At 39.1% G+C, this 13,450-nt stretch overlaps 2 protein-coding genes across 8 annotated transcripts in view; both read right to left on the bottom strand.

Moving 5' to 3' along the window:
• The window catches only part of MAPKAP1 (MAPK associated protein 1), a 346,539-nt gene that overhangs the window by 156,700 nt on the left and 176,389 nt on the right, over window positions 1-13,450 (bottom strand). The window lies entirely within an intron of this gene.
• On the bottom strand, window positions 11,072-12,316 carry LOC119505624 (polycomb complex protein BMI-1-like). The gene is given in 1 exon segment (XM_037798465.1): window positions 11,072-12,316. A coding segment is annotated over 1 exon segment (981 nt). The 5' UTR covers window positions 12,068-12,316; the 3' UTR covers window positions 11,072-11,086.

Below are 13,450 nucleotides of genomic sequence, written 5' to 3'. Positions count from 1 at the left end.
GAAATGTCCAGTACTCTTATTACTAGGAGTTTGCTATTTATTTTGATGACAGAATCAATATTAAGAGTGTGCCAGGTATTGGCAACAGAAAGAAAGGCCCTGAGAGTTGCAGCTCAGAAGTTCATATCTCTAAAGCAGGAGAAAAAAAATTTAAGACTGTTAAACAGATTTCCTTTTTCCAAAATCAATCACCAAAAAATAGAAGGCAAAAATTGATAAATCACATCATAAGGTTTGTTGAGCCACAGTGACCTCACACAGGAATGGCTAAGACTAAATTTTATGGTAAGAAGTTCTAGGGAGAAAATGCCCACTAATTTCTAGGTGGAAGCAAGATCTTTATATCGTTCTGTGTGAGTTCCTTTATGGATAGTTTCTATGGTTATGTCTTCAATTTCTCTGATCTTTTCTTTTGCAGCACTGAATCTGCTGCTAATCTCATCTAGTATAGCTTTCACTTCAGATGGTCTACTTTTCATCTCTAGAAGTACCATTTGGGTTTTCACAAAATATTTTGTTTCTCTTCTCATTAGGTTCATGTTTTTCTCTTGAGCACCTGCAACATGTTAATAAAAGTTTTTTAACAAGCTGTTGACAGCCTGTCTGCTAATTTCATCACCTCTGGCATTTCTGGGAAGTTCTCCTTTGTACTGTTCTAAATTAAAGACAATCTTCAAGCATATTCACTTGACAGAATTCTTGATTTCAGAAACTCACAAAGTCTATTACAAATTCACTGAGACTTTAACCCTCAACCACTACCAGAGGGATCTTTCATAAACACAAATGTGGTATCATTACTCCCTCGAAGCTTTTACTACATTCCAAAACAAACATCATCACACCAACTTGTTGCAGTTCCCTGATCAGATCACATGCCATCTTCCATCACTGTTCATGCAGGTCTCTCACCCCAAAGGGCTCTCTGTTCCTAGTTTACCTAGGCAGAATTAGAAAAGTCCTTCTCTATGCACCCACAACATTCTGGATGCCCACTAATACAGGAAGTCTCAGTGACATTGGAACAGAAATTATGTTTTGTATCTGTCTCACCCACCAGCCTGGTCCTTTAGGCCATCAGCTTTATGATTCTTTGTATTCCCAGTGCCAAGCATAGTACCTGGAATGGTGTATAACCAAATAAATGCTTGGAGAATCAATGAGTACGTGAATAAACAGATTATGGAGGAAGCAAGAAAGGAAGAGAGGGAGGGAGGGAGGGCAGGCTGGCGGACACGGGAAGGGAGGGGAGGACAAGAGGGGAGGGGGAGACAGAGAGAACAAAAGAAACGGAATCAGACCTGGGTTCAAATCCTGGGTCTGCAACTTACTACATATATGACCTTGGGCAGGTTATTTAAATATATGACTGAGGCAGATTGGTGAAAATGTCCTAAAATTGACTGTGATAATGGTTGCACATATCTGTAAATAAACTAAAATCCTCTGAATTGTACACTTTAAGCGGGTGAATTGTATGGTGTGTGACCTATATCTCAGTAAAGCTGTTTATTTTATTATTATTATTATTATTATTAAAGAAAAGAAATGCTTCCTCCTGCCAAAGTCAACTGCCCTGCTGTTCCATCTGTCTGGAATGACCTCCCACCCCACCACCTCAAATGCATCTGGTATCATTTTTCAGGGAATTCCTCTGTGACTTCCAGACTAAGTTCTCATAAATGGAGTCCCTTTCCTTCAGAATACTTTTTAAAAAAAAAGTTTTATTCACACATCATACAATCCATTCAAGTTGTACTATCAATGGTTCTTGGTATAATCACAGAGTTATGCATTCACCACAATGAATTTGAGAACATTCTCATTGCACCAAGAAACAACACTCCATAACCCATATATTCCCCTATTACTGATGCTTAGCTTTGGTATAGAACCTTTGTTACCACTGATGAAAGAATATTACAATGTTACTCTTAACTATAGTCCTTAGTTTGCATTAATTATATTTTTCCCATATATCACCCTATTATTAACACCTTGTAATAATGATGTACATTTGTTCTATCTCATGTAAGAATTTCATTATATTTGTATAATTAACCAGTCATTGTCCACAACAGGTTTCACTATGGAATGCAGTCCCATCTCTTATCCTCTAGCTTTTCTTCAATGAAATACATGAGCCGAGACTTCCACTTCCAACACACATTCAGCACTATTAATTATACTTACAGTATTGTGCTACCATCACCTCTGTTTCCAAACATTTACAATGAACCCTATTAAAAATTTTGTACACCTTAAGTATCATCTGCCCATTCTCTACCCAATTTCTAGCTCCTGGTAACCTATAGTCTAGATTTTAACTCCCCAAGTTTGCTCATTATAATTCATATTAGTGAGACCATACATAATTTGTCCTTTGTATCTGGCTTATTTCACTCAATATAATGTACTCAAGGTTAATCCATGCTGTTGCATGTATCAGGACATCATTCCTTGTTTCAGCTAAATGATATTCCATCTTATGTATATACCACAGTTTATTTACTCATCAGGTGAGAGACACTTGGACTGTTTCCATCCTTGGGCAATTGTGAATAATGTCACCATGTACATCAGCGTGCTAACGTCTGCTGCTATCCCTGATTTTGGGTCTGGGTATATACTGAGCGGCAAGCTTGCCGGATCATAGGGCAACTCTATACTTAGCTTTCTGAGTAATTGCCAAACCACCTACCACAGTGGATGCTGCACCATTTTACATTCCCAGCAGCAGTGAATAAGTGTTCCTATTTCTCCACATCCTCTCCAACACTTGTAGTTTCCTGTTTAATAGTGGCCATTCTAATAGGTGTGAAATATCTCATTGTGGTTTTGATTTGCATTTCTATAATAGCTACTGATGTTGAAAATCTTTTCATATGCTTGCTAACCATGTATTTCTTCTTTGGGAAAATGTCTATTCAAGTCTATCGCCCACTATCAGATATGTGGTTTCCAAATATTTTTCCCATTGTGTAGGCTGCCTATTTACTTTCTTGACAAAATCCTTTGAAGCACAAAAGTATTCAAGTTTGAGGAAATCCCATTTATCTCTTTCTCCTTTCATTGCTTGTGCTTTGTAAGGTCTAAGAAACCACCTCCTACCACAAGATCTTTAAGATGCTTCCCTATATTTTCTTCTAGGAGTTTTATGGTCCTAGCTTAAACCTTTAACTCTTTGATCGATTGTGAGTAACTTTTTGTATAAGGTGTGAGACGTAGGTCCCCTTTCATTGTTTTGGATATGGATATCCAGTTCTCTTAGCATCATGTATTGAAGAGACTGTTCTGTTCCAGTTGAGTGGACTTGACAATCTTGTCAAAAATCAATTGATCAGGGAGCAAGAAGGGGCATAGAGAGGTGTGGAATTTAGTTAGTCCCCTGGAGCAACTAATAAACACCAGGAAAAACTAGTAAATAATCTGCAACAACTGCAGGAGGACAACCATGACTGTCCACACATCATACAACAACCTGGAATGGGTGGAATGGCTGAGATCACAGAATAAAAGCTGTAAGTAAAACCTGTGGAACCGTGCCGGGAGTCCCCTCCCCCCATGGCAGGCTCAGCTGCAAGACCTCACTGTGGGAGAAAGTAGCATTCCCGGAGCAAGCAAATACAGCTCAACCTAGCTCTTGCTGGTTTTTTTTTGTTTTGCTTTGTTTTGTTTATTAAATTCAGTTTTATTGAAATACATTCACACACCATACAATCATCCATGGTATACAATCCACTGTCCACAGTATGATAACATAGTTATGCGTTCATCACCACCATCTATCTCTGAACATTTTCCTTACATCAGAAAGAACCAGAACAAGAATAAAAAATAAAAGTGAAAAAAGAACACCCAAATCATCCCCCCATCCCACCCCATTTGTCCTTTAGTTTTTATCCCCATTTTTCTACTCATCCATACACTAGATAAAGGGGGTGTGATCCACAAGGTCGTCACAATCACATTGTCACCCCTTGTAATCTACATTATTATATAATTGTCTTCAGGAGTCCAGACTGCTGGGTTGGAGTTTGGTAGTTTCAGGTATTTACTTCTAGCTATTCCAATATATTAAAACCTAAGATGTGTTATCTATACAGTGCATAAGAATGCCCACCAGAGTGACCTCTCGACTCCATTTGAAATCTCTCAGCCACTGAAACTATTTGGTCTCATTTTGCATCCCCCCTTTGGTCAAGAAGATACTCTAAGTCCCATGATGCCGGGTCCACATTCATCCCTGGGAGTCATATTCTGCATTGCCAGGGAGATTTACAACCCTGGGAGTTGGGTCCCACATAGGGGGGAGGGCAGCGAGTTCACCTGTCGAGATGGCTCAGTTAGAGAGAGAGAGGGCCACATCTGAGCAACAAAGAGGTACTCAGGGGGAGACTCTTAGGCACAATTATATGCAAGTTTAGCCTCTCCTTTGCAGTAACAAGCTTCATAAGGGCAAGTCCTATGATAGAGGGCTCAGCACATCAAACCGCCAGTCCCAATGTTTGTGACAACATCAACACCAGTCCAGGTGAGGATATCCAACACATCCGCACCTTCCCCCAGATCCTCGGGGCTTGGGGGGGGGGGGGGCTGTAAATATATTTTTTATTATCTGCCCAAATTACTCTGGGATGTGTCACTATTTCACTCCAGCCTATACTAACCTACCGTATCTCACTTCCTATTCAAAGTTCCATGCAATTGTGGTGTTTGAACAAATCGACTGTAGAGTTGTACCGTTTAGAAAATTTAGATCCTGTACCAAATAGATATCTCTTCCCTTGGTCTCATATGGAAGTTGAAGTTTTAAAACACAGTCAGTCTGAACCTTTACCCTTTGGCTTGGCTTGCCCTGGTCTTAACCAGACCTGCTTCATTCATATCACTAATTGAAGTATGGGATCTTTTTCAGCTTTTTTTTTTTTTTTTTTTTAACAGTGGCTGTATGCACTAATACTGACATTCATATCTGCTGAGCTCTAGCTCTGAGTTTCAGGTGTCTCAGAGATATGTATTGTTCCAGAGACCAATCAGGTTATATGCTAGGGGATCAGCATCTCAAAGTTTAGAGACAGGCATTACAATTCAGGGATAGAGTTAACTGCTGTAAGAGCTTACAATCTAGGGACTATTACAATAATTATGTCCACGGTAGGCTATGTTCTAAGATTCAATTCTGAGTTTACACATTGTGGTTAGTCCATATTGGTGAGGCATTAAAGTGTTTGCCTTTATTTCTGGTGTACTTCACTCAAATATTGTGTACAGGATCCATTCACCTCATTGTGTGTCTCACAGCTTCACTCCTTGTAGTTGTTCAATGTTCCATTGTATGTGTACACCACAGTACACCATTCCATTCTTCAGTCAATGTACCCTTAGGTCATCTGCACCCTTTTCAAATCATGATTACTGCCTCCATGAACACCAGTTTGCAAATGTTCATTCATGTCTCTGCTCTCAGATCTTCAAATGACATACCCCATAATGAGGTTGCAGGACCTTTTCATCCTCACATACTTAACTTTTGTGGAACAACCACACTGACCTTCAGAAAGCCTACACCATTCTACCTGCTCAACAGGTCCCTGTCACCATGGTCACTCCAACACTTTTACTCCTATATATATATTTTCCTACAATTTTATAGAGTTATATTCACATACCATGCATTTCTCCACAGTGTAGAATCAGTTGTTCATGGTATCATCATAAGGTTGTACATTTATCACCATAGTAAGCACTTGAACATATTGATTACTACAAGAAAAATTGTTTTTTTTTTAGCAATAAGAAAAAAATCATAAAAAGAAAAATAACATGTCATACAATACAATATACTAGTAAGGATAGCAAATAACACCATTACCAAGAATCCCATATTCCTCCCCTATATCCCCCTCTCATATACATTTAGCATTGGCGTATTGCCTTTGTTACATTTAATGGAGGTATATTACAATGTTACTGTTGACCATAGACTCCAGTTTGCTTTAATTATGTTTTTTCCTGAATACCATCCCTTTTTCAACTCTCTACATGGTTGACATTCATTTGCTTTCCCACATGCAAAAACATTTTTATATTTGTATATTTAGTAACAGTCATTGGCCACTCCAGTTTTTGCCAAGTTATACAGTCCCAGTCTTTATCATCTATCTTTACCTCAGGTGTCATACATTCTCCTATCCCACCTCTTTCAGCTTTACTCACAGACATCTTTGTTACATGTACTTACAATACTGTGCTACCATCACACAGTATTATGCTATCTATTTCTCGATCTATGCAATCAATCCTAAACATTCTGTAGTCCTTCAGCAACAAATGGCTGGTCTCTGCCCCCTTTCTACCTCCTGGTCACCTGTGTTGTCAGCTTTTAACTCCCAAAGTTTGTTCATTAATGTCTGTTCATATTAGTGAGACCATACAGAATCTGTCCTTTTGTTTCTGGCTAACTTCACTGAATATAATGTCCTCAAGGTTCATCCACATTATTACATGATCCATGTCTTTGTTCTGTCTTACAGCTGCATAATATTCCATCATGTGTATATACCACAGTTTGTTTATCCACTCGTCCTTTGATGGACATTTGGGCTGTTTCCATCTCTTGGCAATCGTGAATCATGCTGCAATAACATCGGTTTACAAATGTCTGTGTCTTAAGTTTCAGTTCCTCTGAGTATATACCTCGCAATGGAATAGCTGGGTCATATGGAAAATCTATATTTAGCTTCCTGAGGAACCTCCACACTGTCTTTCAGAGTGGTTGCACCATTCTACATTCCCACCAACAATGAATAAGTGTGCCTCTTTCTCCACATCCTCTCCAGCACTTGTCATTTTCTGTTTTTTGGATAATGGCCATTCTGGTACGTATGAGATGATATCTCATTGTGGTTTTGATTTGCATTGTTTTAATGGCCAGTGAAGTTGAGCATTTTTTCACATGTTTTTGAGCCATTTGTATTTCCTCTTCAGAAAAATGCCTGTTCATGTCTTTTGCCCATTTTTTAATTGGATTGTTTGCCTTTCTGTTATTGAGATGCAGGATTCCTTTATATATTCGGGCTCTTAAACCCTTATCTGATATGTGGTTTCCAAATATCATCTCCCATTGTGTAGGCTGCCTTTTTACTTTTCTGACAAAGTCCTTTGATGTACAAAAGTGTTTAATTTTGAGGAGATCCCATTTGTCTATTTGTTCTTTGGTTGCTCGCACCTTGGGTGTGAGGTCTAAGAAACCACCTCCTATCACAAGATCTTTAAGATATTGCCCTACATTTTCTTCTAAGAGTTTTATGGTCTTGGTACTAATGTTTAGGTCTTTGATCCACTTTCAGTCAATTTTTGTATAAAGTGTGAGATGGACATCCTCTTTCATTCTTTTGGAAATGGATATCCAGTTCTCCAAACACCATTTATTGAACAGGCTGCTCTTTCCCAGTTGCTTCGGCTTCACTACCTTATCAAAGATCAGTTGTCCGTAGATGCGAGGGTCTACTTCTGAACACTGAATTCGATTCCATTGATCAGTATATCTGTCCTTATGCCAGTACCATGATGTTTTGAGCACTGTAACTTTGTAATATGCTTCAAAGTCAGGTAGTGTGAGACCTCCCACTTCATTCCTCTTTCTCAAGATATTTTTGGCTATTCAGGGCAGCTTACCCTTCCAAATAAATTTAGTTATTGGTTTCTCTATTTCTGTAAAGTAAGTTGTTGGGATTTGAATTGGTATTGCATTGAATCTGTAAATCAGTTTAGGTAAAATTGCCATCTTAACTATATTTAGTCTTCCAAACCATGAACATGGTATGTTCTTCCATTTTTTCAGGTCTTGTTCAATTTCTTTTAGCAGTTTCTTATAGTTTTCTATGTAAAGGTCTTTCGTGTCCTTAGTTAAGTTTATTCCTAAATACTTGATTCTTTTGGTTGCTATTGTAAATGGGATTTTTTTCTTGATTTCCTCCTCTTGTTGCACATTACTTGTGTATAAAAACACTACAGATTTTTGCATGTTGATCTTGTAGCCTGCTACTTTGCTGTATTCATTGACTAGTTCTAGTAGCTTTGCTGTAGATTTTTCTGGATTTCCTACATACAGAATCATGTCATCTGCAAAATCTGAAAGTTTTACTTCTTCCTCTCCAGTTTGGATGCCTTTTATTTCTTTTTCTTGCCTAATTGCTCTAGCTAGAACTTCCAGCACAATGTTGAATAACAATGGTGATAGTGGGCATCCCTGTCTTGTTCCTGATCTTAGAGGAAAAGTCTCTCCCCATTGAGTGTGATGTTAGCTGTGGGTTTTTCATATACTGCCTTTATCATATTGAAAAAGTTCCCTTCTATTTCTATCCTTTGAAGTGTTTTCATCAGGAAAGGATGTTGAATTTTGTCAAATGCCTTTCTGCATCAATCGAGATGATCATGTGGTTCTTCTGCTTTGATTTATTGATGTGGTGTATTACATTAATTGATTTTCTTGTGTTGAACCAGCCTTGCATACCTCAAATAAATCCCCACCTGGTCGTGGTGTATAATTCTTTTAATGTGCAGCTGGATTCGATTTGCAAGTATTTTGTTGAGGATTTTTGCGTCTATATTCATTAAAGAAATCGGTCTATAATTTCCTTTTTTTGTAGTATCTTTGTCTGGTTTTGGTATTAGGGTGATGTTGGCTTCATAGAAAGAGTTAGGTAGCTTTTCCTCTTCTTCAATTTTTTTGAAGAGTTTGAGCAGGATTGGTACTAATTCATTCTTGAATACTTGGTAGAATTCACACGTGAAACCATCTGGCCCTGGGCTTTCCCTTTTTGGGAGCTTTTTGATGACTGACTCAATCTCTTTACTTGTGACTGGTTTGTTGAGGTCATCTATTTCTTCTTGAGTTAATGTTGGTTGTTTATGCTTTTCTAGAAAGTTGTCCATTTCATCTAAGTTGTCTAGTTTATTAGCATATAGTTGCTCAAAGTATCTTCTCATTATCTCCTTAATTTCTGCAGGGTCGGTAGTTATATTTCCTTTCCCATTTCTGACTGCATTTATTTGCATCTGCTCTCTCTCTTTTTTTGTTAGCCTAGCCACTGGTCCATTGATTTTATTGATTTTCTCAAAGAACCAACTTCTGGTTTTGCTGATTCTCTCTATTGTTTTCCTGTTCTCAATTGCATTTATTTCCGCTCTAATCTTTGTTATTTCTTCCCTTCTGCTTGTTTTGGGGTTAGTTTGCTGTTCTTTCTCTAATTCCTCCAGGTGAACAGTTAACTCTTCAATTTTTGCTCTCTCTTCTCTTTTAATACAGGCATTTAGGGCAATCAATTTCCCTCTCAGCACCGCCTTTGCTGCATCCCATAAGTTTTGATAAGTTGTGTTTTCATTGTCATTTGTCTCGAGGTATTTACTAATTTCTCTTGTAATTTCTTCCTTTACCCAGTTGTTTTCTAAGAGGGTGTTGTTTAGCTTCCATATGTTTGTGAATTTTATGATCTTCTGCCTTTTATTTATTTCCAACTTCATTCCATTGTGGTCTGAGAAAGCGTTTTTTGTTTTTTGTTTTTTTTAATGCAAAAGTAATGATTTAATGACTATAAGCAAGACAAAGCAACAGAATTGTGCTTCTTTTGCAGACTGGGGACAATGAAATGTTTAGCTACAATTTTTGCCATACAAACAAGAAACAATATTCATATAGAAGAAACACCCTCACAAATAACTGATGGGTGATGAACACACACCAAAGTTCGACCAAAGCAAAACACAAACTGAAAATTGTTGGGGTTATTCATATTTTAAATTCAACATGCTCACTCTATTTAAAAATTAAAACCTGTAGAAGCTCCTAATAAATTGCTTCTATTTCCAGACATTATGGAGACGGCATATGACCATTGTTTATGACTGTTAAAGTAAGTCTTAAATTTGAAATTTCTGCTATACCACATATTAAAATAATTTTAGGTAGAATCCCCTCCTCTAGCAAATTGCTGGAATATTTAAAAATCTGTTCTAGAATTATAGTGATAAATGTGCATTTTAAAAACACATTAATTCCACCTACCTCATGGAAAATGTACACATCATTTCCATATTCCATAGTTAAATTTTTCTTTACTACAACAATAAAATTTAAGAGTCAACATGTATTACTGGAGAAAAGTCAGTATTGTAAGGATTTGCCAATTGCTTCCACTGGAACAGAATTTAGAATTAGCTATCCACATTAAAAATATTCTGCTGATATGCAAGGCTCAAACATGGGGTATCTGCAGAGGTCGAACCAGTTGGGAGAATTTTAACAACCATTTCTGAGTGCATGAAACGCAATAATTTCTTTATAGTATTTATAAATATATCATACAATACTGTTTCCTGTTATGTCATATACCAATATGGCACTGTACAACAAGCATAATGCCATCTGATTCTTACAAAAGCGAATCATTTCAACAAGTCAGTAAAATAAACGGTAGTACCCGCTTTTAGGCATACAGATTGTAAAACTGAAGTTTACTTTCCTTTGATCGGTTTTGCGCAGCAACAGAGAAGTAAAAAAAGGAAACGTAGGAATCAAAATGGCTAAATATGCACGAAATTGTTATTCACAGTGACATGGCTACATAGAATGCATTATTCTATGCATATTCTTTCCGTTTGTTGAAATTTCAAGATAAAAAGCACTTGTTTTCTACAGGTTCACAAAACAGCATAACAAGAACAATCAAGGAGAATGTAATGTAGGCGTTAGTTGGATTAACAAACTATGGCCCAATGCTCATATCCATATTTCCACTTCAAACAATGGTTACAGAAACCATTTTGCATCTTTCCTAACACACACACAAAGAATCTTGCCTGCCTCTCCCCAGAAACCAACCCTTTATAAGAACAATCTTTTTCTTTTAACGTCCATAAGAATATCACATCTAGTCCATCTTTTATAGCCAAATTTAATGTCACTACAAAAGAAAGCAACTTGGACAACAGTCACATGTATTAGCATCTATAAAGCTGTAATGGCATGGAGATAGCTATATAAATCAGGAGTTAAAATTCTTTTCCTTAGCAGTCTCAGGTTTCAACCAGATGAAGTTGCTGAGGACCCACTGACTGACGATTTCCGAGGTCTGTTGGCAAAGGAAGATTGGTGGTTCCCGCTGGGGCTGCTGCTGGTTCCGTTCATGGTGCTGGAGATGTGGGGAAACTGGGGGTGCGGCGACTGGACAGGGGTGCTGGTGCTCAGCAGGCACGAGGAGGTGGAGGGGAGGCCTCCTGCGGGGCTGTGGGCCTTGTCGCTGCCAGAGTCACTCTCCAGGTCCCCAGCAGCCGTCAGTCCATCTCTCTGGTGACTGATCTTCATTCTTTTACAAGTGGGTCGAACTCTGTATTTCAGAGGAAGCGGCCCATTCCTTCTCCAGGTATAAATATAGGCAATATCCATTAGTGTATAGTAATCCTTTAAAGGCTCCTCTTCGTACATGACATCAAACTGGAAAGTGTTAGGTATGTCCATTTTGCTCCTGAGAAACTTTCTCAGGTGCATCACAGTCATGGCCGCTGGGCACCGTAGGTACCTTTTATCATTCACCTCTTCCTAAGATTTCTCTTTGTCTTTGTTTACTTTTCGATCCAATCTGTTCTGGTCAAAGAATTCAATGGATAAACTTATTATCTCATCATCAGTAATAATTCTCTTATCTTCATCTGCCACTTCTCTTCTATCTTCATTAGAGCCATTGGCAGCATCAGCTGAAGGATGAGCTGCATAAAAGTCCCTTCTTCTCTTCATTTCATTTTTGAAGAGCCCTGGAACTAATTTGTATACAATATCTTGAAGAGTTTTATCTGACCTTATATTTAGGAGTGGTCTGGTTTTGTGAACTTGGACGTCACAGATTGGACAGTACTTGCTGGTCTCCAAGTATCGCACGATACACGTTTTACAGAAGGAATGTAGACATTCGATGATGGTGGTGGCGTCAATGAAGTACCCTCCACAGAGCACACACATCAGGTGGGGGTTCAGCTCCGTGATTTTGATTCTGGTTGTTCGGTGCATGTCTGCTGGAGAAAAGACCCCAGAAAGCGCCGGCGGCCGGGGCGATCGCAGTGGCAGAAAGACAATGCGAGTTCGCCGCCGTCCCTCAGAGCGCGGCCGCGAGCTGAGCGGCCATCTTGGAGCCGCTGCCGCTGTCAATGGGCGCTGGGCGCCGCCGGGAGCCGCTGCGCCGCGCTCATGCTGCGGCCTCCGCCGCCAACGCCGCCACCGCCTCGGCCCGCCCGGGCCGCTCGGCCCACTCGGGGAGCGCGCAAGGCCGCGCCGGCACTACTCAGCGGGCCCAGGGGGGCTTCCCGAGGCGGATCGCGGCGCCCGCGCCCGCGGCCCCATTGTCTGGGCCGTGCGCCGCCCTCAGCCCACGGTTTACCCTCCCCCGGGGGGCGCGGGCGGGGGCGCCGAGGGCCGAAAGCGTTTTGTATAATATCAATATTTTTAAATTTGTTGAGACTTGCTTTGTGACCCAGCATGTGGTCTATCCTAGAGAATGTTCCATGAGCACTTGAGAAAAAAGTGTATCCTGCTGTTGTTGGATGTAGTGTTCTATAAATGTCTGTCAAGTCTAGTTCATTTATCATACAATTCAACATCTCTGTTTCTTTAGTGATCTTCTGTCTAGATGTTATATCCATTGATGAGAGTGGTGTACTGAAGTCTCCAACTATTATTGTAGAGGTATCTATTTCTCCTTTCAGTGATTGCAGTGTTTGCCTCATGAATTTGGGGGCATTCTGGCTTGGTGCATAAATATTTATGATTGTTATGTTTTGTTGATGAATTGACCCTTTTATTAATATATAGTGTCCTTCTTTGTCTCTTTTAATTGTTTCACTTTTGAAGTCTAACTTGTCTGATATTAATATAGCTACTCCTGCTTTTTTCTGGTTGTTGTTTGCATGAAATATCTTTTTCCAACCTTTCACTTTCAGCCTATTTTTGTCCTTGTGTCTAAAGTGAGTTTCTTGTAGACAGCATATAGATGGGTCCTGTTTTTTAATCCATTCTGCCAGTCTGTGTCTTTTTATTGGGGATTTTAATCCATTTACGTTTAGTGTTATTACTGTAAGGGCAGTACTTTCTACTACTATTTTACTTTTTGGAATTTATATGTCATACCTTATTTTTTCCTCTCTCTCCTTTTACCTTTCCTGATAATCTTAATTTCTGCACTGTTCTCCAACTCTCTCTCTCCTGTCTTTTCCTATCAGCCTGTAGCACTCCCTTTAGTATTTCTTGTAGTGCTGGTCTCTTATTGACAAACTCTCTCAGTGTCTGTTTGTCTGAAAATGTTTCAATCTCTCCCTCATTTTTGAAGGAAAGTTTTGCTGGATATAGAATTCTTGGTTGGCAGTTTTTCTCTTTCAGTATCTTAAATATATCATGCCA

This window comes from Choloepus didactylus, chromosome 10 (genome assembly GCF_015220235.1).
Source record: "Choloepus didactylus isolate mChoDid1 chromosome 10, mChoDid1.pri, whole genome shotgun sequence".
NCBI classification, from domain to species: Eukaryota; Metazoa; Chordata; class Mammalia; order Pilosa; family Megalonychidae; genus Choloepus; species Choloepus didactylus.
The sequence above is the reverse complement of the archived record's forward strand: the minus strand, read 5'-3'. Positions and strand labels throughout refer to the sequence as shown.